Below are 25,496 nucleotides of genomic sequence, written 5' to 3'. Positions count from 1 at the left end.
TGCCTGTAAATCCCAGCACTTTGGGAGACTGAGGTGGGCGGATCACGAGGTCACGAGTTCGAGACCAGCTTGGCCAATATGGTGAAATCCCATCTCTACTAAAAATAGAAAAATTAGCTGGGCATGGTAGTGCACACCTGTAGTCCCACCTACTCGGGAGGCTGAGGCAGAAGAATGGCTTGAATCTGGGAGGCGGAGGTTGCAGTGAGCCGAGATCTTGCCATTGCACTCCAGCCTGGGTGACAGAGCAAGACTCTGTCTCAAAAAAAAAAAAAAAAAAAATATATATATATATAAAATTAAATGAAAAATAATACTATGTTTTAAAAATATGATTAAAAGTCTCCCCTTGGGAGGTGGGGCTTGCAGTGAGCCAAGGTCGCGCCGCTGCACTCCAGCCTGGGCGACAGATCGAGACTCTGTCTCAAAAAAATAATAACAAAATAAAAAATCTCCCCTTGGGCATGAATAAACAGTGATGCTTAAGAACATGACGCTTAATAGAACAATCACGTTGTAGGCCAGGCACGGGAGCTCACGCCTGTAATCCCAACACTTTGGGAGGCCAACGGAGGAGGATCACATGAGGCCAGGTGTTTGAGACCAGCCTGGCCAACATGGTGTAACCCCACGTCTACTAAAAATAACAAAAATTAGCTGGGAGTGGTGGCAGGTGCCTGTAATCCCAGCTTCTTGGGAGGCTATTGTAGGAGAATCGCTTGAACCCAGGAGGTGGAGGCTGCAGTGAGCTGAGATCATGCCACTGCACTCCAGCCTGGTAACACAGCAATATTCTGTCTCAATAAATAAATAAATAAATAAATAAATAAATAAAAGAACAGAACAATAGCTTTGTAAAGCATAGATCCTGGAAACATAATAAACAGAAACAATAGGACATTAAAAATGTCTGTAAATATGTGAAACATTTATATTTATATCCATATTTATATGAAACATATTTATTGTTTAAGCCAACTGCAGATTCTGATATTTGTAGCTTAAAGTTTTAAAGGAAACTAAAAATGTTACTTTAAAGGGTTAATCTTTATAGCTGTCTTCCCCCATTGAATATTCAGGCTCCAGTTTAAATTTCTTTTCTTTTTTTTGAGATGGAGTCTTGCTCTGTTGCCCAGGCTGGAGTGCAGAGGCGCGATCTCGGCTCACTGCAAGCTCCGCCTCCTGGGTTCATGCCATTCTCCTGCTTCAGCCTCCTGAGTAGCTGGGACTACAGGCGTCCACCACCACGCCTGGCTAATTTTTGTATTTTTAGTAGAGAAGGGGTTTCACCTTGTTAGCCAGGATGGTCTCGATCTCCTGACCTCGTGATCCACCCACCTCGGCCTCCCAAAGTGCTGGGATTACAGGCATCAGCCACCGCGCCTGGCTCAGGCTCCAGTATGAGGAAGGATGAATCAGTTTAAGAAGCTTGGAGAGAGCAGTTCTTGGTGAAGGTCCCAGATGAAATGGCATCCCTTTTGGACCACCCTCTAACTATACCACGATCTAGGGACATGGCAGGGTGGAGGAAATATGCAAGGGAAGCCCCCAGAATGATCAGAACCTGTCGCAGTTAGTGAAAAACTGTGCCACCTTCCCTCTAGGGAACAAAGGAACAAACCGTCTCAACATATGGCACCAGCATCCTTCTCTGGGGAGTTCCTAGTGTTGATGAAGAGCAGATTGTTGAAAGGCCATTTATGCACCTGGATCCATCTGTTCCTGAAGGCAAAATTTTTCCTAGGGTTCCTAGTGTTGATGAAGGTGGGATGGAACCTAACAGCAGGACAGCCAGCTCATCACACACTCAGGTTGTCTAATCAGCATGAGTTCTCTGATGATCAGCAAGCTGTGTGCCCCAAGCAAAGGCTTTCTCAAAATCATCACAGATGTAGGCATCCTGGCCAGTGTGAAGCCTCCGGTGTTCAGTCAGGTGCGAACTCCAGCTGAAACCCTCTCCACACTCCTCACATGCGTAGCGTTTGCTGCCAGTGTGGACCTTCTGATGTTGGAGAAGGTGTGAGATCTGGGTATATGTTCTCCCACAGTCGCTACACTTGTAAGGCTTCTCTCCAGTGTGAATCCTTTGGTGTTGGATTAAGTGGATACTCTGGTTGAAGGCCTTCCCACATTCCTTGCAGGCGTAGGGCTTCTCGCCGGTGTGAATCCTCTGATGTTGAGCGAGGGATGAGTTGTGAATGAAGGTTTTCCCACACTCCTTACACTTATAGGGCTTCTCGCCAGTGTGAATCCTCTGATGTTGAGCGAGGGATGAGTTGTGACTGAAGGTTTTCCCACACTCCTTACACTTATAGGGCTTCTCGCCAGTGTGGATCTTCTGGTGCTCAATGAGGTGCGTGCTCCGGCTGAAGTCTTTCCCACACTCGCTGCACTGGTAGGGCCTCTCTCCAGTGTGAATCCTCTGGTGTTGAATGAGGTGGGAGATCTGGGTACAGGCTTTCCCACACACTTTACATTCATAGGATTTCTCCCCTGTGTGAATCCTCTGGTGGCGTGTGAAGGAGGAGTTCTGGCTGAAGGTTTTCCCACACTCCGTACATTTGTAGGGCTTCTCACCGGTGTGGATGGTCTGGTGCTGAGTAAAGGATGAGGTGTGGCTGAAAGCCTTCCCACATTCATTGCATATGTAAGGCTTTTCCCCCACGTGAGTGCTCTGGTGCCTCATGAGGTGGGAAATCTGCGTGTAAGCCTTCCTGCACTCGTGACACATGCAGGGCTTCTCGCCAGTGTGAATTCGCTGATGCTGAGTCAGGGGCGAGCTGTGGCTGAAGGCTTTGCCACAATCAGTGCACTCATAGGGTTTTTCTCCAGTGTGGACTCGCTGGTGCTCAGTCAGGGATGAGCTGTGGCTGAACGTTTTCCCACACTTGTTACATTTGTAGGGTTTCTCCCCGGTGTGGGTGGTCTGGTGTTGGGTCAGGGAGGAGGTGTGACAGAAGGCCTTGCCACACTCTCCACATTGGTAGGGCTTCTCCCCCGTGTGGATTTTCTGGTGGCGGGTGAGGTGGGAGACCTGCGAGTAGAACTTCCCACACTGGCCGCATTTGTAGGGCTTCTCCCCGGTGTGGCACTGCTGGTGTTTGATGAGGGATGAGCTCTGTGTGAAGGCCTTCCCGCAGTCCTTGCATTTGTAGGGCTTCTCTCCGGTGTGAATCCTCTGATGCTCGGTAAGCGAAGAGCTCTGAGTGAAGGTCTTGCCACATGCGCGGCAGGCATAGGGCTTCTCGCCTGTGTGGATGATGTGGTGCTGAATGAAATACGAGCTGTTGCTGAATGCCTTCCCGCAGTCACGGCACCTGTAGGGCTTCTCCCCAGTGTGAATTCGCTGATGGAGAATATAGTCCAAATGGTAAATGAAGGCTTTCCCACATTCTGTGCAGTTAAATGGCTTCTTCTCCACGAACGTCCTTTGGCGTTTCAAGCTCTTCCAGGGCCTGCCCCACTTCTGGGGCCTGTCTCCAAAGGGCACTCGTTGCTTCCTGATGAGGGCAGAGGCCTGCCGGAGGCTTCTCCCAAGCTCGTTACACCCAAGGCCTCTCTCCCCTGAGGTGTCTCCCTTGGGAGTAGCAAATAAACACCTCAAATGCCTCTCCTGCTTTCTTGCATCCTCCGACCGATAGTGACATGCCAAGGGTTTCCCCACCTGGGCATCTCCAAGCATAGCCCTTAAAGGTCCCTCTACTGGGGAAGCTGAATCTTCAGAAATGCTCTTTTTTCAAGGTGTCTCTCGAATAGTCACAGAGCTTGTCTCCGAGTCTGAAAGAAATGGAAAATACCAATACCACCTGTCCCGGGACAAAGCAAGCTGATTACTTGGAAGTGGCAGTGTAAACCTAAAAAAAAAAAAAATTTCAAACTCCATGTTGCTACTTTGTTTGTTTCTTTCTTCTTTTTTCTTTTTTTTTGAGACAGAGTCTTGTTCTGTTGCCTAGGCTGGAGTGCAGTGGCACCATCTCCACCTCCCGGATTCACGCAATTCTCCTGCCTCAGCCTCCTGAGTTGCTGGGACCTCAGGCGCCCAACACCACACCTGGCTAATTTTTTTGTATTTTTAGTAGAGATGGGGTTTCACCATATTGGCCAAGCTGGTCTCAAACTCCTGACCTTGTGATCCACCCGCCTCGGCCTCCCAAAGTGCTGGGATTACAGGCATGAGCCACCGTGCCTGGCCGATGTTGCTATTTTGAAAGGCATGGTGTACGTAGATAGATTCATGTTCTGACATGGAAGGATAGTCTCAATACACTCTAAAAATGAAGACAACCAAGTTCTAAACAGTTTATGTACACAGAGTTGAGTAGCTATGCTATAGAGTACATTTTTTTTACAAATCAATAAGAAAAATGATAGAAAAAAATCTAAGAAAATAGAGAGGCGAGAACATGAGTAGACAATTCACGGAAGAAAAATAAGAGGCTGATAAATACATGTATAGATGCTGAACATCAGCAATAGTTAAAAAAATCAAATCATTAGGATGCTATTTTACCCATTTTAGACTGAAAAATATTAAAGATATCCAGTGTTGCCAAGGGAGCATGGCACAGACCTTCTCACACTATGTTTGTGGGAATGTGCAAGGAAAGAGTGAACAGAAGGTCCATCTCAGTTTTTTTTGTTTGTTTGTTTTTTGTTTTTGAGATAGAGTCTCGCTGTGTCGCCCAGGCTGGAGTGCAATGGCACGATCTCAGCTCACTGCAACCTCCATCTCCTGGGTTCAAGCCATTCTCCTGCCTCAGCCTCCCAGGTAGCTGGGAGTACAGGCATGCGCCACCACACCTGGCTAATTTTTTTTTTTTTTTTGTATTTTTAGTAGAGCTGGGGTTTCACCATGATGGCCAGGCTGGTCTTGAACACCTGACCTCAAGTCATCCGCCTGCCTCGGCCTCCTAAAGTGCTGGGATTATAGACATGAGCCACTGCGCCCAGCCCATCTCACTCAGTCTTTGTTTATCTCTGCAGATATGGCAATGACCCTTGGCCAGTCTCTGGGAACTAAACTCCTGGGGTGTTTACACAGGTGCTGGGTAAGATGTTCTTCCATATGCTCAAGGCCACGGGTCAAGATGTACTAGGCTGTCAGCATTGTTGACTGTAAATATGAAGATGCATGATGGGCACCTGGTACCTGGATTGGAGTTCTCACTCTGTTCATGTAGCAGGTATGTGCATACGTGACCAGCTCTTTTCAAGAACTCTGGACTATAAGACTCCAAGTGGGCTTCCCGGGGTGGAGACACCTCATACATGTGTCTGTGGTTTTGCATTAGTAGAAAAATGCATGTCCGTGTGACCCACACAGGGAAAGGGAGGGCTGGAAACCTGTGTATGACCTCTCTTGCCTTTGTTAGTTCCTACTGTTCCTGCGTTACGAACTTTGCTGTAAACTGTCAATACAACTTGCCAAGTCATGTGACTCCTTCCGGAAAATCGCCAAACCAGTGGGTGGTTGTGGGACCCCCAAAACAGAGACATGACAACTAAATGCTATGTGAGATTCCTGAAATTATCCTTTTGTCATTGGATTAGGCAATGGTATCTTAGACATGATGTCAAACATCACAAAGCAACACAAGCAAAATAGATAAATTGGACACTGTCAAAATTAAAACCTAGGCCAGGCACATTGGCTCACACCTGTAATCCCAGCACTTTGGGAGGCCAAGGTGGGTGGATCACTTGAGCTCAGGAGTTCATGAACAGCCTGGGTAACATGGCTGAACCCTGTCTCTACCAAACATACAAGAATTAGGTAGTGATGGTACACGCCTGTGGTCCCAGCTACTTGGAAGGCTGAGGTGGGAGGATCAACAAAGCCCCGGAAGTTGAGGCTGCAGTGAGCCATGATTGCACCACTGCACTCCAGCCTGGGTGAGACCCTGTCTCAAAAATAATAATAATTAAAAATTTAAACCTTTGTGCTTCAAAGACACTAGTAAGAAGCAAAAAGACAACTAATAGAATGGGAGAAAATTTTTTCCAATCATATGTCTGATAAAGAACTTGTTTCTAGAATACATAAAGCACACTTACAACTCAGTATTTTGGTTTTTGAGACGGAATCTCGCTCTGTCACCCAGGCTGGAGTGCAGTGGCACGATCCCGGGTCACTGCAACCTCCGCCTCCCAGGTTCAAGTGATTCTCCTGCCTCAACCTCCCAAGTAGCTGGGACTACAGGCACGCACCACCACGCCCAGCTAATTTTTCTATATTTAGTAGAGACAGGGTTTCACCATGTTGGCCAGGATGGTCTCGATCTCTTGACCTCATGATCCACCCACCTCAGTCTCCCAAAGTGCTGGGATTACAGGTGTGAGCTACCACACCTGGCCACAACTCAATATTTTTAAAAACTCAATTAAAAAAGGGCAAAGTTCTCAATAGTCATTTCTTTAAAGATATACAAATGGCCAATAAGTACATGAAAAGATACTCAACATCATTAGACATCAAGGAAAATGAAATGAAAATCATGAGATTCCACTTCACACTCACTAGTTATATAATAAAAAAGACAGATAGTAACAAGCGTTGGTGAGGATGTGGAGAAATCAGAGCCCTCACACACTGCTGGTGGGAATGTAACATGGTACAGCCACTTTGGAAAATAGTCTGGCAGTTTCTCAAAAGGTTAAACATAGAATTACCCTATGATTCAACAATTCCACTCCTAGGTATCTACCCGAAATAAATGAAAACATACATTCACACAAAAACTTGTGCATGAATGTCCATAGCAGTATGATTCATAATAGCCAAAAAGAAGACATAATTCAATGTTCACCAACTGATGAATAAACCAACTGTGGTGCATTCATACAACAAAATATTATTCAGCCATAAACAGGAATGAAGCTCTCATACATACTGCAATGTGAATGACTCTTAAAAATATTATGCTAGGCTGGGCGTGGTGGCTCACGCCTGTAATCCCAGCACTTTGGGAGGCTGGGGGTGGGGTGGGGGTGGATCACGAGGTCTGGAGTTCGAGACCAGCCTGGCCACCATGGTGAAATTCTGCCTCTACTAAAAATACAAAAATTAGCCAGGTGTGGTGGCAGGTGCCCATAATCCCAGCTACTTGGGAGGCTGAGGCAGGAGAATCACTTGAACCCGAGAGGCGGAGCCTGCAGTGAGCCAGGATCGTGCCACTGCACTCCAGCTTGGGTGACAGAGCGAGACTCCGTCTCAAAAAATAAATAAAAAAATAAAAAATAAATAAAAATAAATGAATAAAAAGAAACGATGAGCAGAAAGCAAAACCATCTGGAATTTGTGGAGGGAATGGATTTTTTTTGGAGCCTAGTGGGTTTGTTCATGGAATGTCCATTAATTACATATGTGCCAACCACAGTGCTGTGAGTAGGTGACCTTTTGCTAAACAAGATATCTGGTTCTTGTCCTCAGAGAGGGGGGAGGGGCAGGCTTGTATTCAGACATTTTGGACATATCCTACTTATCTCTTTAGCATCCCTGTCTTTGAACAACCACTGCTCCCCTTTTCCTATAGTCTTGGTGGGGCTGTCACATATCTCCCCAACCCCCACCTCAGCAATGGGCATCAGACTTCAGACTGGCCAATCATAATACCCCATTCCTCGGGCCATAATAATTGGTTCATCATCCAAAGGGACCCAGTCAGAGTCTTCCCTGAGATGAGTATATGGGGTTATTAGGCAGAATATAAGTTTGAGACTGTGGGTAGCCACATTGATTGCTACTTGGAAAGGTCTGTAGACAGAACGAAGCTAGAAACAGACAGAATCAACACATGTGGAAAGCGAAGGAGGGGGAAGTGGGGGGTTGTGGGGGGAGAGAGAGAGAGACAGAACAAGTAAGCCCTGACAATACCATTTAAGGCCTTAGATTCATGTATGCCGAAAGTCTTGCACTGCAATACTTCCTAGTTATATGGGTCAAAAAAAATCTAATTTTTCTTAAGCTATTTTGATTCTTTACATGCAAGAGTCCTGATATATCAGATAATAACAATTGTTATTATTGCAATAGAGAACATTCATTAAATGCTGACTACATGCCAGATACTGTTCTGAGCTTGTTCTGTGTATTAAGTAATTTCATCATCCAAACATTTCATTGAGGTGGGTACTATTATTCTCCCTATTTAACAGGTAAGGACGGCCGGGCGCAGTGGCTCACGCCTGTAATCCCAGCACTTTGGGAGGCCGGGGCGGGTGGATCATGAGGTCAGGAGTTCGAGACCAGCCTGGCCAACATGATGAAACCCTGTCTCTACTAAAAATACAAAAAATTAGCCAGGCATGGTGGGGGGGCACCTATAATCCCAGCTACTCGGGAGGCTGAGACAGGAGAATCACTTGAACTCGAGAGGCGGAGGTTGCAGTGAGTCCAGGTTGCACCACTGTACTCTAGCCTGGGCGACAGAGCAAGACTCCGTCTCAAAAAGAAAAAACGGTAAGGAAATGGAGGCACCAATAGGTTAAGTCACTTGCCCACAGTCACGCAGTGGGAGAAAGGGGATTTGAACTCAGAGTCTACACTCTTAAGTACAACATGCACAAGTGCAGTAATAGCATCTTGAGCTAGGAGCTGTGAAAACGCTGAGAAGCGGTGGGCTAGTTATCACGGATGGCCACTTGGAGGAGGTGACCTGTAAGCTTCATCGTGAAACACATGAAGGTGCTTGCCAGGCAGAAAAAGCAGGGAAGGGTATTCCAGACAGAGGGAACAGCATGTGTGAAGGCCCAAAGGTGGCAACACACATTCAGGTTCAGGTACGGACAGGTGCTTCAGTGAGGTCAGGGCATGGGGTACAATCAGGGGTGGATGGTGAAGATGAGGCCAGAGAAAGCACAGGCTGAGTGACACAGGGCACTGAGTGCCAGGCTGAGGGGCTGGGACTTCATCTTGGGGGTACTGGGGAAGCAGGGGAGGGTGTGAGCAGGGGAGGGAGGGGGTTAGCTCTCAGTATGGAAGGATCCCCTGGGGAGGTGTCAACTGGAGGGGTAAGTCTGGGGGCCAGGAGGCTGGGGTGAGGGTCCAGGGGAGAGAAGCTGAGGCCTGGCCAGGGGCAGGAGGGACAAGGCTGGGGACTGATGGGCTGTGACGGGACGAGGGGAGGGTGGGGTGAGAATTATAATGATGACAGCCACTGAAGCCACTACCGACTCTGTGCCAAGCTCTGGGCTCTGCTCTGTATCTGTTAATTCATTTATTCCTCCCAATCCTAGACACTCATGTCACCTCCTTTTCACAGATGAAAAAATCAAAGCACAGAGAGGCTAAGTGACTTGCCCAAGGCCACACAGCCAGGAAGCAATCAGCTGGGATTTGAACCCACACAGCCCGACTCCCGAGCCCACGATGATCACCCGTGTGTTCTACTGCCTCACCCCTGAGTGAACCTCACTGACCATGAGAGATGGGGTAGGAAGAGGGCTCACACCTGCTGGATATCCTCACCCACCTGGACAGGTAACTCGCCGGGCCTCTCTCTCCTGCCTCGGCTCTTCCCCTCGATCCACACGGGAGATCATGTCGGGTTTGGACCCAGGCAGCCCTGCCCCTGGGGAAAGATACAAGAGTTGGCTGTGGGTGCCAGAATCACAGGGAGGTCTACAGGGAAGGTGCACGCATTGAGCGCCTAATGATTGGACGTACAAATGGCCAACGCCAAGACTTATTTGTTGTGTGCTTAGCACACTGCAGAGAGGCTGAGCCAACTTATTTGTTGAGTGCTTAGGACACTGCAGAGAGGCTGAGCTCTGACAAAGCTGTTTAAGGCTCCGGTTCTGTGCTGTTCGAGTTAACTGCACTGTGACAGTATAAGAAACATCATCTTCTGTGTTTTGAAGACTTACTAAAGAAAAAAACAGTAAAATCTCTCAATCATTTGTTAATTGATTATTATTTCAGTGTGTCAAGATGATAAGATTTTAGATAGCTTGAGGTGAATAAAATGTATTATTAAAATTAATTTCATTTGTTTCTTATTTTTTTAACGTGACCGCCAAAAAATGTAAAATTACCTAAGTGAGTTGCATCTTATTTCTGATGGACAACTCTGTTTAGATTCATTGATGTCCAAAGCTTCCATCTCAAGACTTCTAAATACATAAGTTAAAACATTCACTTTTTTTTTTGAGACAGGGTCTTGCTCTGTTGCCCAGGCCGAAGTGCAGTGGCACAATCATGGCTCACTGCAGCCTCGACCTCCTGGGCTCAAGTGATCCTCCCACCTCAGCCTCCTGAATAGCTGGGACTACAGGCATGCACCACCATACCTGGCTAATTTTCAAATTTTTTATAGAGATGGGGTCTCACTATGTTGCCCAGGCTGATCTTGAATTCCTGGGCTTAAGTGATCCACCCACCCTGAACGTTTCCTTTTTTCTTTTTTAGATGGAGTTTCACTCTTGTTGCCCAGGCTGGAGTGCAATGGTGTGGTCCTGGCTCACTGCAACCTCCGTCTCCTGGGTTGAAGCAATTCTCCTGCCTCAGCCTCCCAAGTAGCTGGGATTACAGGTGCCCGCCACCATGCTTGGCTAATTTTTTGTATTTTTAGTAGAAACGGGTTTCACCATGTTGGCCAGGCTGGTCTCGAACTCCTGACCTCAGGTGATCCACCCGCCTCGGCCTCCCAAAGTGCTGGGATTGCAGGCATGAGCCACTGCACCCAGTCCAAACATTTTCGTTTTGATGAAACTGTCCTGAATCACTGTAGACAAACATACCATCCCTGATTAAAACATGAAGTAATTACAATAGTTAGGGTGATACTAAAAAGTGAATGTCTATTAAGTGCAGATTACGTGCCAGGCATGTTTCTAAGCTGGTTAAATGTAGTACCTCATTTTCACCCTTCAGGCAGGAAACCGAGGCACAGTCTAGTGTTGTGTGAGCAGGAATGGAAGAAACACGCGACACTGCAGGAAGTCACAGAGGGTGGAGAAATCAAAGGAAACTTCCCGGAGGAGGTGAGCCAAGAGGTGACTAGACTAGGGGTGAGGAGGAGACGAATTTTGCTTCAACAAACATGCCTGGCCAGGCACGGTGGCTCACGCCTGTAATCCCAGCACTTTAGGAGGCCAAGGCGGGTGGATCACGAGGCCAGGAGTTCAAGACCAGCCTGGCCAAAATGGTGAAACCCTGTCTCTACTAAAAATACAAAAATTACCCGGGCGTGGTGGTGGGCACCTGTAATCCCAGCTACTCAGGAAGCTGAGGCAGAGAATTGCTTGAACCTGGGAGGTGGAGGCTGCAATGAGCCGAGATTGCGCCACTGCACTCTGGCCTGGGTGACAGAGCAAGACTCTGTCTAAAAAACAAACAAACAAACAAACAAAAAAACATGCCCAAAGGCCTCCCGGTCTCCCTGTGCCACTCCCTGGCACTGCTGGAGATACAGAAATGATCTGGACACTCCCCTGTGCTTGAGGGCATCTCAGGCTGAAGGGGGAGGCAGACCTGGACACAGTTACAATCCAGGGTGACTCCGGGACTCCTTTCCTACAAGGATCCCGTCCTCCCTCTGTCTTAGGTGCCCAGGCCTATGGTCACAGCCTTCATCTCTGATAATGACACAAATCTCCACATCTTGGTGTCAGACACCCCCTCCCACCTCCCAGCCTCCCGGGGACTTTCTCCACTATACTTTATCTTATTATTTTAATTTTATTTTTTGAGACAGGATCTTGCTCTGTTGCCCAGGCTGGAGTGAAGTTGCACAATCACAACCCACTGCAGACTTGATCTCCTGGGCTCAAGCCATCTTCCCACCTCAGCCTCCCGAGTGGCTGGGACTACAGGCGCACGCCACCACTTCCCGCTAATTTTTACGTTTTTTGTAGAGACAAGGTCTTGCTATGTTGCCCAGGCTGGTCTCGAACTCCTGACCTCAAGCAATGCTCCCACCTCAGCCTCCCCATGTGCTGGGATTACAGGCATGAACCACCGTGCCTGACCTTTCTCCAGTTCTTGACTCCAGCTATCCTTCCATGGACAAGGAGGGTGCCCTAGAGCCTGGCTTGGTGGCTGGGTGAACCATGGGGTCTGTCTCTAACTGCCACAATCAGGGGATAGAGGAGCAGGGACCCAGGACAGCTAATCTTCTGATACTGCAGCCCCCTCACCATGTATTGCCTCCCATGATTTCACCTTCCACTCTCCAGCCTGGCATTTACCACCCATCCCTGTAACCACTCCCCTGCCTGCACCCCTACCTGCCCTGTCCCTCTTGGCCTGCACTGAGCTCACCAGGTAACAGCCCTGCTGTGGTTAGAGCCAAACAGCCTCTGACCTGGGTGCTGGTGCCCAAGAAGGCATTGCCACTAAGGTCTTTTTTTTTTTTTTTTTTGGAGACAGTCTCTCTCTGTTCCCATGCTGGAGTGCAGTGGCACGATCTCAGCTCACTGCAACCTCCACCTCCCTAGACGAGATCGTGCCACTGCACTCCAGCCTGGGCAACAGAGCAAGACTCTATCTCCAAAAAAAAAAAAAAAAAGAAGAAGAAGAAGAAGAGGATACACAGACACGGAGGGAAGAGGCCACATGACACAGAGGCAGAGAAAGAAGGGAGGCGTCTACCAGCCAAGAAATGCCAGGAGGCACCAGGTGTTGGAAGAGGTGAGGAAGGACCCTCCCCTGGAGCTTTGGAGGCAGCATGGCCGAGCTGTCACCTTGGTTTTAGACTCTGGTCCAGAATCATGAGAGAACTGATGGCTGTTGTCATAAGCCACCACGTTTGTGGTTGTGCATTGTGGCAGCAGCAGGATACACTCCCCCATGCCCCTACTGCTCGTGCCCGTGAGCAGACGCATGTGCTGTCACAGATGCCACCTTAAACACAACCTTCTGGCCAGGTGCCGTGGCTCACACCTGTAAGCCCAGCACTTTTCAAGGCCGAAGCCAGCGGATCACTTGAGATCAGGAGTTCGAGACCAGCCTGACCAACACGGTGAAACCCTGTCTCTACTAAAAATTACAAAAATTACCCAGGTGTGGTGGCATGCGCCTGTAATCCCAGCTATTCGGGAGGCTGAGGCAGGAGAGTCACTTGAACCCGGGAAGTGGAGGCTGCAGTGAGCTGAGATCGCACCACTGCACTCCAGCCTGGGCAACAGTAAGACTGTCTCAAAAAAAAAAAAAAAAAAGGAAAAAAAGACAAGGCCAGGCGCAGTGGCTCATGCCTGTAATCCCAGCACTTTGGGAGGCCAAGGTGGGCGGATCTGTGAGATTGGGAGTTCGAGACCAGCCTGACCAACATGGAGAAACCCTGTCTCTACTAAAAATACAAAATTAGTCAGATGTGGTGGTGCATGCCTGTAATCCCAGCTACTCGGGAGGCTGAGGCAGGAGAATCGCTTGAACCCAGGAGGCGGAGGTTGTGGTGAGCCGAGATTGCGCCATTGCATTCCAGCCTGGGCAACAAGAGCAAAACTTCATCTCAAAAAAAAAAAAAAAGACAATCTTCCTGTGATCACCACAGAGTGAGGCAGTGGGGGAACAGAAAGTGGTGACACTGGGGAGAGTGTCAGGGCCAGGACACATACGGGTATGAAAGAGATGGTAAAGACAGTGCCCTGGGCTGGGTGTGGTGGCTCATACCTGGAATGCCAGCACTTTGGGAGGCTGAGGTGGGCAGATCACTTGAGGTCAGGAGTTCGAGACCTGCCTGGCCAACATGGTGAAACCCCATCTCTACTAAAAATACAAAAATTAGCTGGGTGTGGTGGTGCATGCCTGTAATCCCAGCTACTCAGAAGGCTGAGGCAGGAGAATCGCTTGAACCCGGGAGGCGGAGGTTGCAGTGAGCAGAGCTCATGCTACTATACTCCAGCCTGGGAGACAGAGCGAGACTCCGTCTCAAAAACAAAAAAACAAAAAAAGTCAGTGCCCTGGCCTGGCCTGGTCTCTGGGTGGGCAGGGGTCTGTCTCTGAGATGGGAGACCTGAAGGAGGAATGAGTTTGGGGGTGACATGACCCGCTCAGGGGAGACAGGGAGTGTGGGGTCCTGAGCCTTCCCCATGGTGGTATTCTGGAGGCCACAAGCTATACAAGGTTGAAACTCATGGGACACATTGAAGGGACACCATTGTGGATGTGTGGAAAAGGGTGAACACAACCAGCCTGAGATGCTCCCTTTGGAAAGGCCTGATGGCCAGGTAGACCCTAGGCTGAGGTCCAGTAACCTGGACTTTAGGAGGGTTCCCAGAATTTCCTAACTGATGTGGGGCTCACTAGAGCCTCAGTTGCTTGTGGTTTTAATTTTAATTTTAATTTTTTTTAGAGATAGGGGTCTCACTATGTTGCCCAGGCTGGCCTCGTAATCCTGGGCTCAAGTGATCCTCCTCTCTTGGCCTCCGAAAGTGCTGGGATTACAGGCGTGAGCCACTGTGCCCAGCCCTAAACTGTTTGTGCAAACACCATGGTTTACGCTGAACACCTGCTTTTTTCCCAGGAGTCTAAAATTTGGGTACATTTTAGTAGAGGGGGCTGTGTGAGCAACCCCCAGGAAAAACCCTGAGCACAGCCGGGCACGATGGCTGATGCTTGTAATCCCAGCTCGTAGGGAGACAGAGGCTGGAGGATAGCTTGAGCCCAGGAGTTCAAGACTTGCCTGGGCAATATAGAGAGATCCTGTTAAAAAAAAAAAATGCTGAGCACTGAGTCTCTGGTGAGCTTCTCTGGTGATAACATTTCCCACGTGTTGTCACCTCTTGCTGCTGGGAGAATTAAACCATCCTATGTGGCTCCACTGGGAGAAGGTTCTGGAAGCTTGCGCCTGGTTTCTCCTGGATGGCGCCCTGGGTGCCCTTCCCCTTTGCCAGCTGTGCTGTCTCCTTTCTCTGTAATAAACCATCACTGAGCGTTTAACTAAGGGCTGAGTCCCTGGCACCCGCTAACAAATCACTCACCTGTGGTGGTCTTGGGGACCGACCCTGATGGAGAAGTTTAGGCCACGTTTTTAATGAGAACACATTTTTTTTTTTTTTTTGAGACAGAGTCACTCTGTTGCCCAGGCTGGAGTGCAATGGCGAGATCTCAGCTCACTGCAACCTCCACCTCCCAAGTTCAAGTGATTCTCCTGCCTCAGCCTCCTGAGTAGCTGGGATTACAGGCGTCCGCCACCATGCCCAGCTAATGTTTGTATTTTTAGTAGAGATGGGGTTTCACTGTGTTGTCCAGGCTAGTCTCAAACTCCTGACCTCAAATGATCTGGCCGCCTCGGCCTCTCAAAGTGCTGGGATTACAGACGTGAGCTACTGCGTCCAGCCTAAGCCACATTTTTGATGAGTTTGTCCAGAGAAAGTGCGTGAGTGAGGAGGGCTGAGGATGGAGACGTCACATCACCACAGCTACTTACAGGGGAACATAGAGACGGAGAACGACAGGTCCAGGAAGGTGGGAAGTGAAACCAGCAAGGGGGCTGTGCTGAGGTGCAGGGGCAAGACGAGGCCTGGGCAGGGCTGGGGCTGTGGGGATGTTAAGGAGGGGGTAGGAGGGCAGGGCTGTGGCCTGAGGGGTCCTGTGGACAAGGGGAAGTAGGGGATGTTATGAGCAGAATTGCTGGCATCCCCCTAAAATGCGTAAGTTGAAACCTAGCCCCCAGGTGATGGTGTTAGGAGCTGGGGCCTTTTGGAAGCGATTAGGTCATGGGGGTAGAGCTCTTGTGGCAGGGGTTAGTGCCCTTACAAAAGACACCCCAGAAAGCTCTCTTGCTGCTCCACTCTGTAAGGCTATAGAGAGCAGCCTCTGTCGGCCGGATGTGGTGGCTCATGCCCGTAAATCCGAGCACTTTGGGAGGCCAAGGTGGGTGGATCACTGAGGTCAGGAGTTCAAGACCAGCCTGGCCAACATGGTGAAACCCCGTCTCTACTAAAAATACCAAAAAAATTAGCTGGGTGTGGTGGCGGGCGCCAGTAATCCCAGCTATTTGGGGAGGCTGAGGCAGGAGAATTACTTGAACCCGGGAGGTGGAAGTTGCAGTGAGCCAAGATTGCGCCACTGCACTCTAGCCTGGGTGACAGAGTAAGACTCTGACTCAATAAAAAAAAGAAAGAAAAAAAAAAAGAGAGAAGGCGCCGTCTATGAACCAGGAAGCGCCCTCACCAGACAGCAAGTCTGCTGTCGCCTTCATCTTCGACTTCCCAGCCTCCAAAACTCTGACATAAATTTCTTTCTTTCTTTTTTTTTTTTTTTTTTTTGAAACGGAGTCTCACTCTGTCACCCAGGCTGGAGTGCAGTGGCGCCATCTCGGCTCACTGCAAGCTCCGCCTCCCGGGTTCACACCATTCTCCTGCCTCAGCTCCCGAGTAGCTGGGACTACAGGCACCCACCACAATGCCCGGCTAATTTTTTTTATTTTTAGTAGAGATGGGGTTTCACCGTGTTAGCCAGGATGGTCTTGATCTCCTGACCTCGTGATCTGCCCGCCTTGGCCTCCCAAAGTGCTGGGATTACAGGCATGAGCCACCGTGCCCGGCCAACTCTGACATACATTTCTGCTGTTAGAAGCTACCCAGTTTACAGCATTTTGTTAGAGCAGCTCAAACTAAGCAAGACAGGGCCGAGGATGGTGCCCGGGGGTCTCGTCTGGAGACCTGGGGGGATGTGGGGCCAACCAGAGGTGGGGACCTGGAGGAAGAGAAGCAGGACGGTGGGTGAACTGAGCTCGGCGTGGGGTGGATGTGAGGGGTGGGAGGTGGGGAGAGCTATGCCTGGAGGCAGGAAGGTGGGCAAGTGCAGGATCTCGGAGACACGCTAGGGGACAGCGTTTATATGCTCTGGGGATCTCGGAGACACGCTAGGGGACAGCGTTTATATGCTCCGGGGAGAAGATGCCAAGGTCAGATTGGGAACATGTCCGGGAGGCGCTTGGAGCCTGAGATTCCGGATTGGGCGTTCCAGTGTGGAGACTGAAGTCCGGGGACAGGGAGGTCACCATGTGTGGAAGGGAAAGCGTTAGAAGAAGCTGGATGACCGGGCATGGTGGCTGACGCCTATAATCCCAGCACTTTGGGAGTCCAAGGTGGGCGCATCACCTGAGGTCAGGAGTTCCAGACCAGCCTGGCCAACACAGTGAACCCGTCTCTACCAAAAATACAAAAATTAGCCAGCATGGTGGTGTGTGCCTGTAATTCCAGCAACTCGGGAGGCTGAGACAGAGGAATTGCTTGAACCCAGGAGGTGGAGATTGCAGTCAGCTGAGATCGCGCCACTGCCCTCCAGCCTGGTGACAGAGTGAGACTCCATCTCAAAAAAAAAAAAAAAACCAAAAAAAAAAAAAAAAAGAAGCAGCAGCTGGGGACACAGGCTGAAGAGTTTGCGGGACTCACATTTTACAGGACAGGCCAAGGGACGTGGGCCCTCCTGGCTGCTGGGACTCCAGGCAGAAAGAGAGGAAGGGAGAGGCCCCCAGAAAGAGAGGAAGGGAGAGGCCCCCAGAAAGAGAGGAAGGGAGAGGCCAGGCGTGAGGGACCAGTGAGAGGAGCACAGAGGCCCCCAGATGGCAGGGGATGGACATGAATGAGAAGAGGGTGCCAGGAGGCATCAGAGAGAGGGCTGGGGGCATCAGAGAGGGTGCCAGGGGGCATCAGGCCTCCCCCGGGGGAGGGCAGAGGGAGGGGCCTCACCCAGGGAGAGAAGGTTCCGGTAGTTCTCCAGCATCACGTCTCCAGCAAACTTTCACCACATCACCAGATTTAGTCTGGCCCTGCTGTGGGCTTTTTTCCAGTGATCATGAGGGACCCAACACCTGGGCACAGAACTCAGATTTGAGATTGGAAAAGACGGGGACTCTACTAAGGTGGATAGGATGGAGGCTACTCCCTCCTTCTGTCATTCACTCATTCATCCATTCATTAATTCATCCCACAAACCTTCCCAGGAGTTTCTGGTGAGCCACTGCCCATGTTGGGCAACGCTGGCGGCACAGAGTCTAGGCCGAGTCCTGACACTGCCCATGAATTTCAGCCCCTCATGCTCCCTGTGGCCCCAGAAGATCCTTCTACACCCAGAGCTTCCCTTCCCCTTCCTTGCTCACAGCCCTCCCGTGGCTCCCCAGTGGACCCAGGACAGAGTCTCAGCCCCTCTGATACCATGCAGGACCTGCCCCACTCATCCCTACAGCCTCATCTCTCCTCGCATTTGCAGAGACTCCTCTTTTTTGTGCCTCCATTTCCCGATCTGTAGAATGGAATTGTAATACCATCTGTCCGTCACTTCAGGGCCAAGTGAGAAAGCGCATCCTAAATAATGAAACAGGATTGACGTCTTCTCCTGTTGATGATTAGCATCTGTTTCAACTCTCTGTCCCTCACTCCCGAACCTTCTGCACTTTCTCCTTTAGGAAAAGACTGTGACCAGCTTCACAAAAGGCAGCAAAGGACTATCAGAGAAAGAGAACTCCGAGTGAGGGGTAAGCAGCCTGGCCACAGGGAAGGGGCTGGGGTGGAGATGCCTGCGTCTGAGGGAGGAGGGGCTGGGGGCCTGGACTCCTGGGTCTGAGGGAGGAGGGGCTGGGGCCTGGACTCCTGGGTCTGAGGGAGGAGGGGCTGGGCCTGGGACTCCTGGGTCTCTGGGTGGTGATGGAGCTACAGGAGGTCGTGGTGCAGTTCTCTGCCATTGCTGACCCCTCCTTTCCTGCTCCATCATGCAGGTCTGGCCTAGGCCCGGGATCGGACCAGGCTCCCTCAGGACCCCATCCTATCCTGCCCGGACCGTGAATTCATCTCCTTGAAGCCATAACGTCCGAGCTGCTGGTGCAGGGCAGCCCTGGCCCTAGGCTTCCTACCCCTGGAAGCGAGAGGATGAGAGGAGGCCGGCCCAGCTCCTTCTTTCAGGGTGGGGGGCATTCAGCCTCCACTGTGTCTGTCTTTTCTTCCCTGGGGCTCCCCCTCGAGGCGAGGGGCCAGGCATGTCTGGGGGACCCCTGGCCCCAAAACCCTCTGTCTGCCTCTGTCTCTTTGCTGTTTGTCCAAGACTCAGTGTCCCGACCCTTGTTCTCGCCGTGAATGTCAATGGGCCAATCCTCTCTGTCCTTTCAGACACACACACACCTGTGTCCACCCCTTCTGTTCGCCACACCCTGCGCCTGGCCGGTCCCCCGACTGCTGCTGCTATCAACGCCAGAATAAACACACTCCACGGGTCTCACTCCACCTGGGCCTCCTGTCCTCTCTGAGACTGGGAAACCGGATTGGAACATGCTGGCTCTGCAAGCAGACAAATTTGTGTTTCTTTCAATGACTGGGCAACTTAATGATCTCTCTGAGCCTCAGTTTATAAAAATGGTGTTAGGATCATTGTGAGTACAGAACACAAAATTCAACCCAAAGCCATAAACAGAATTGAACCTCTGTCCATGGAAAGCCTATGAACACATTGAACACAGAGGGACTTCAGGCATGGTTAGATCCAGCTGTTCAAGGGACTCTCACTTCTGCTTTCCTCTTTTTTTTTTTTTTGGATGGAGTTTCACTCTTGTTGCCCAGGCTGGAGTGCAGTGGTGTGATCTCGGCTCACTGCAACCTCCCGGTTTCAAGCAATTCTCCTGCCTCAGCCTCCTGAGTAGCTGGGATTACAGCCGCTCGCCACCACGCCTGGCTAACTTTTTGTATTTTTAGTAGAGACAGGGTTTCACCATGTTGGCAGGCTGGTCTCGAACTCCTGACCTCCTGTGATCTGCCCGCCTTGGCCTCCCAAAGCGCTGGGATTACAGGCATGAGCCACTGCGCCTGGCTATTGGCTTCTCTCTCAGGTAGGTGTTTGCAGTGGCAATGAGATGGTCACTTGGAGCTCCAGGTGTATAATGCTGTATCTGTTATGATACCTTCGGCTGAAAAAAAAAAAAAACCTTCCCAACTGAAAGAGAAAGATTTTTTTGCATGTTTGCATATCAAATTTTTCAAAGACAGTCCCAGGGTTGGTTCAGCTGCTCAACAACATTAGGCTCTGGTTGGCATTTCTGAGACTGGTGTTCGTTCCCCTCCTGAGTACAAACTGTCTATAGCAGCATCATGTTCTCACACACTGGCATCTAAATCAGGCAGTGTAGACCGGGGCCTCCCCTTCTGTGTTCCCCTTTTTCCCTCCTCAGAATAATTCTCCTTATTTCTCTCTTGCCAGAACCCGGCTGTGTGGCTACTCCGAGTTGCAAAGCGGTCTGGGTAGTGAACATCTGTCATTTCCAGTCCCCATGGTGGGGTGCGGCTTTGCCTAGAGGAAGCACGGGAGGGGAACTATTGTTGGGTAGGAAATTAACAGGATCTGCTGCCATTGCAAGAAATTAACAGGACTTGTAATTGCCTTCAGAGCAGATAACTTCAGAGGAAACAATGTGAGAATCAGCTGGCTCTCAGCTGCTGTGTCATTAAGGAACAGGATTCTGATTGGTCCAGCGCAGACCTTGGAGACACCCCGGGCCAATCATTGGGTCCAGTTTGGAGCCAACTCTTGGGCCCGCCTCCTGCCTTTGCTGACTCCTCCTCCTCCTCCCCTGCCCATCTTGCCCAGGATTGGTCCAAAGCCCCTCTGGACCTCATCCCTTTTTGCTGGAGGGATGAATTCATCTCCTGGAAGCCATATATGTAGGGGTCCCTTGACTGACAGTTCCAAATGAATCACATGGCAATGGGCAAGGGACAGTCCCTCAAAGCAGTAGGTGTCCACTACATTCTACCCTCAGCTACTTCACACTAATTCACATCTACATTCCGGGACACAACATTTCAAAAACTCCCAATGCAAAAATTGGTCCAATCACTGTGTCAGTTTGCTAGGACTGATGTAACAAGTTACAATAACTTAGCTGAAAACAACAGAAATTTATTCTCTCACAGCTCTGGAGACCAGAAGTCTGAAGTCAATGTGGTAGTAACCACCAGGCACAGTGGCTCATGCCTGTAAATCCCAGCACTTTGGGAGGCTGAGGCAGGAGGATCGCTCAAGCCCAGGAGTTTGAGACCAGGTAATATGGTGAGATTCTCTTAAAAAAAAAAAATTGGCCGGGCATGGTGATGTTCACTTGTAGTTCCAGCTACTTTGGAGGTCGAGGTGGGAGTAGTGCTCGAGCTCAGGAGTTCGAGACCAGCCTGGGCAGCATAGCAAGACCCTGTCTCTACAAATAATAGTAGTAATAATAGTAATAGTAAAATTATCCAGGCATGATGGTGCTCACCTGTAGTCCCAGCTACTCTGGTGGCTGAGGCAGGAGGATCACTTGAGCCCAGGAGTTTGAGGCTGCAGGGAGCTGTGATGGCACTGCTGCACTGCATCTGAAAAACATGATGCCATGTGATACAGCCAGATACAAGGGTATATGCTGTAGGATTCCACTTTTGTGAAATTGTAGAAAGAAAACACTAATATGGGCGGGGCATGGTGGCTCACGCCTGTAATCCTAGCACTTTGGGAGGCTGAGGCAGGTGGATTACTTGAGATCAGGAGTTCAAAAGCAGCCTGGCACCTGTAATCCCAGCTACTTGGGAGGCTGAGGTAGGAGAATCGGGAGGCGGAGGTTGCAGTGAGCCGATCACGCCACTGCACTCCAGCCTGGGCAACAGAGTGAGACTCCAACTCAAAAAAGAAAGAGAGAAAGAAAGAGAGAGAGAGAGAGAAGGAAGGAAGGAAGGAGAGAGAGAGACAAAGAAAGAAAGAAAGAAAGGGGCCAGAGGCTAGGCACGGTGGCTCACCCTGTAATCCCAGCACTTTGGAAGGCCGAGGCAGGTGGATCACGAGGTCAGGAGTTCAAGACCAGCCTGGCCAACATGGTAAAACCCCATCTCTACTAAAAATACAAAAATTAACTGGGTGTGGTAGCGAGTGCCTGTAATCCCAGCTACTTGGGAGGCTGAGGCAGGAGAATGGCTTGAACCTGGGAGGCGGAGGTTGTAGTGAGCTGAGATCACACCACTGAACTCCAGCCTGGGTGACAGAGTAAAAGAAAAGAAGAGAAGAGAAGAAAAGAGAAAAGAAAAGGCTAATATGCAGGGGCAGAAAATGGATTAGTGGTTGACTGGGGTCAGTGGCAGTGGTTATGGAGAGACTGATTACTAGTGGACACAGGGAAACTTTCCGGATGATGGAAGTGATCACACAACCGAATACATTTGTCAAAATTCATTGCGCTTAAAATTGGTTCATTTAAATTCTTGTACATTGTTGCAAAATACACATAACACAAACTTTACCATCTTAGCCAATTTTTTTTTTTTTGAGACGGAGTCTCGCTGCAATGCTCAGGCTGGAGTGCAATGGCATGATCTTGGCTCACTGCAACCTCCGCTTCCCCGGTTCAAGCGATTCTCCTGCCTCAGCTTCCAGAGTAGCTGAGATTACAGGCATGAGCCACCTCCCCAGGACTTAGCCAATTTTAAGTGTACAGTTGCATTGTTGTGCAATCATCACCCCTACTCATCTCCACTCTTTCCTCTTGTAGAATTGAAACTGTTCCCATCAAGCAACTCCCACTGCCTTCCCTTCCCAGCCCCTGGGAAGCACGTTCTACTCTCTGGGAAATTCCCTATGAATTTGACTACTCTAGGTACCTCATGTAAGTGGAATCATACAGCATCTGTCTTTTTGTGATGGGATTGTTTCACTTAGCATGAATGTCCTCAGGCTTCACCCATGTTTTAGCATGTGTTAGCATTTCCTTCCTTTTTAAGGTTAAATAATTGTCCATTATGGGCCAGGCGCAGTGGCTCACACCTGTAATCCCAGCACTTTGGGAGGAAGAGGCAGGCGGATCACGAGGTCAGGAAATCGAGACCATCCTGGTCAACATGGTGAAACCTCATCTCTACTAAACTACAAAAAATTAGCCGGGCGTGGTGGCAGGTGCCTGTAGTCCCAGCTACTCGGGAGGCTGAGGCAGGGGAATCACTTAAACCTGGGAGGCGGATGTTGCAGTGAACCAAGATCACACCACTGCACTCTAGCCTGGGCGACAGAGCGAGACTCCATCTCAAAAAAAAAATCCATTATGTGTATATACCACGTTTTGTCGAACCATTTATTCGTTGATGAACAGCTGGGTTGCCTCCTTCGCCTTTTGGGTATTGTAAATAATGCTGCTATGAAAGTGGGTTGCAAATATCTTTTTGAAATATTGATCCATTTTCTTGTACACAAATTATATTTTGATAAAGTTGGCTAAAACTAATACTCCCACCTAACATAACTATCTCTAGTGCAACTGCAGAAGCTTTCACCCCTTCTGCAAAGGGAGGGATCCCAAAGCCACATCCAATCCTCAGACCAAGATTTCTGGATATTGGCTATTCCTTTCATCAAGGGCACATGGAGTCTCTCTTGATCCTGAAAATTAATGTTAAGGCTGGGCACGGTAGCTCACACCTGTAATCCCAGCACTTTGGGAGGCCAAGGCAAGTGGATCACCTGAGGTCAGGAGTTCAAGACCAGCCTGGCCAACATGGTGAAACCCTGTCTCTACTAAAAGTACAAAAATTAGCCCGGCATGGTGGCACACACCTATAATCCCAGCTACTCGGGAGGCCCAGGCAGAAGAATCACTTGAACCGGGGAGGCGGAGGTTGCAGTCAGCGGAGATTGTGCCACTGCACTCCAGCCTGGTGACAGAGCAAGACTCCATCTAAAAAAAAATTAACGTTAAATGAAATTGTAGCCCCCACAGCAACCCACCCCTGTGTATAACAGTGGAGGAAAAACAAGAAAACAATCACAATTCTCACTTGAAAGGGGAGGGAAGAGAAACAAAATAGTATGTGCCATTTGCTGGACTTGCCAAGACTCCTCCACTTTCAAGAGACAAAAAACTGGCCTTTTAAAAAATTATTGCCAAGATCGGTGGCTCATGCCTGTAATCCCAGCACTTTGAGAGGCTAAGATTGGAGGATCACTAGAGCCCAGGAGTTCGAGACCCAGCCTTGGCAACATAGCAAGACTCCATCTCTTTGAGAAAAAAAAAAGCTCCCTCTCCCTCTCCCCACGGTCTCCCTCTCCCCACGGTCTCCCTCTCCCTCTCTTTCCATGGTCTCCCTCTGATGCCAAGCCGAAGCTGGACTGTACTGCTGCCATCTCGGCTCACTGCAACCTCCCTGCCTGATTCTCCTGCCTCAGCCTGCCGAGTGCCTGTGATTGCAGGCTCGCGCCGCCACGCCTGACTGGTTTTCTTATTTTTTTGGTGGAGACGGGGTTTCGCTGTGTTGGCTGGGCTGGTCTCCAGCTCCTAACCGCGAGTGATCCGCCAGCCTCGGCCTCCGGAGGTGCGGGGATTGCAGACGGTGTCTGGTTCACTCAGTGCTCAATGGTGCCCAGGCTGGAGTGCAGTGGTGTGATCTCGGCTCGCTACAACCTCCACCTCCCCGCCGCCTGCCTTGGCCTCCCAAAGTGCCGAGAGTGCAGCCTCTGCCCGGCCGCCACCCCATCTGGGAAGTGAGGAGCGTCTCTGCCTGGCCGCCCATCGTCTGGGACGTGAGGAGCCCCTCTGCCTGGCTGCCCAGTCTAGAAAGTGAGGAGCGTCTCTGCCCGGCCGCCATCCCATCTAGGAAGTGAGGAGCGCCTCTTCCTGGCCGCCATCCCATCTGGGAAGTGAGGAGCGTCTCTGCCCGGCCGCCATCCCATCTAGGAAGTGAGGAGCGTCTCTGCCCGGCCGCCCATCTTCTGAGATGTGGGGAGCACCTTTGCCCTGCCACCCTGTCTGGGATGTGAGGAGCGCCTCTGCCCGGCCGCGACCCCGTCTGGGAGGTGAGGAGCGTCTCTGCCCAGCCGCCCCGTCTGAGAAGGGAGGAGACCCTCCGCCTGGCAACCGCCCCGTCTGAGAAGTGAGGAGCCCCTCCGCCCGGCAGCCACCCCGTCTGGGAAGTGAGGAGCCCCTCCGCCCGGCAGCCACCCCGTCTGGGAAGTGAGGAGCCCCTCCGCCCGGCAGCCACCCCGTCTGGGAAGTGAGGAGCCCCTCCGCCCGGCAGCCGCCCCGTCTGAGAAGTGAGGAGCCCCTCCGCCCGGCAGCCACCCCGTCTGGGAAGTGAGGAGCCCCTCCGCCCGGCAGCCACCCCGTCTGGGAAGTGAGGAGCCCCTCCGCCCGGCAGCCGCCCCGTCTGAGAAGTGAGGAGCCCCTCCGCCCGGCAGCCACCCCGTCTGGGAAGTGAGGAGCCCCTCCGCCCGGCAGCCGCCCCGTCTGAGAAGTGAGGAGCCCCTCCGCCCGGCAGCCACCCCGTCTGGGAAGTGAGGAGCGTCTCCGCCAGGCAGCCACCCCGTCCGGGAGGGAGGTGGGGGTCAGCCCCCGCCAGGCCAGCCGCCCTGTCTGGGAGGGAGGTGGGGGGGTCAGCCTCCCGCCCGGCCAGCCGCCCCGTCCGGGAGGTGAGGGGCGCCTCTGCCCAGCCGCCCCTACTAGGAAGTGAGGAGCCCCTCTACCCGGCCAGCCGCTCCGTCTGGGAGGGAGGTGGGGGGGTTCAGCCCCCCGCCCGGCCAGCCGCCCTGTCCGGGAGGGAGGTGGGGGGGTCAGCCCCCC

At 50.8% G+C, this 25,496-nt stretch overlaps 1 protein-coding gene and 1 long non-coding RNA gene across 3 annotated transcripts; one reads left to right on the top strand and one right to left on the bottom strand.

Moving 5' to 3' along the window:
* Positions 1-907: 907 nt before the first annotated feature.
* Positions 908-3,767, bottom strand: LOC134756391 (zinc finger protein 883-like). The gene has a single exon (XM_063701490.1). It carries the CDS (start codon positions 3,680-3,682, stop codon positions 1,817-1,819), a length of 1,866 nt encoding a protein of 621 aa, XP_063557560.1. The 5' UTR covers positions 3,683-3,767; the 3' UTR covers positions 908-1,816.
* A 1,266-nt stretch (positions 3,768-5,033) lies between these two features.
* On the top strand, positions 5,034-19,158 carry LOC115933373 (uncharacterized). 2 transcript variants are annotated; one of them, XR_010132014.1, is made up of 6 exons: positions 5,034-5,183; positions 9,261-9,478; positions 10,871-10,980; positions 12,436-12,628; positions 18,354-18,422; positions 18,663-19,158. It is a non-coding gene; the product is annotated as an uncharacterized lncRNA (long non-coding RNA). The 2 variants fall into 2 exon arrangements; XR_008673888.2 differs by lacking the exon at positions 12,436-12,628.
* Positions 19,159-25,496: the final 6,338 nt, after the last annotated feature.

The sequence above is a fragment of the Gorilla gorilla genome, chromosome 20, assembly GCF_029281585.2.
Source record: "Gorilla gorilla gorilla isolate KB3781 chromosome 20, NHGRI_mGorGor1-v2.1_pri, whole genome shotgun sequence".
Taxonomy (NCBI): Eukaryota; Metazoa; Chordata; class Mammalia; order Primates; family Hominidae; genus Gorilla; species Gorilla gorilla.
This window is presented reverse-complemented; position numbering and strand designations above follow the sequence as displayed.

Excerpts from the sequence above, each read along its gene's own strand:
- LOC134756391 (XM_063701490.1), bottom strand. The coding sequence starts at position 3,682 with ATGCTTGGAGATGCCCAGGTGGGGAAACCCTTGGCATGTCACTATCGG.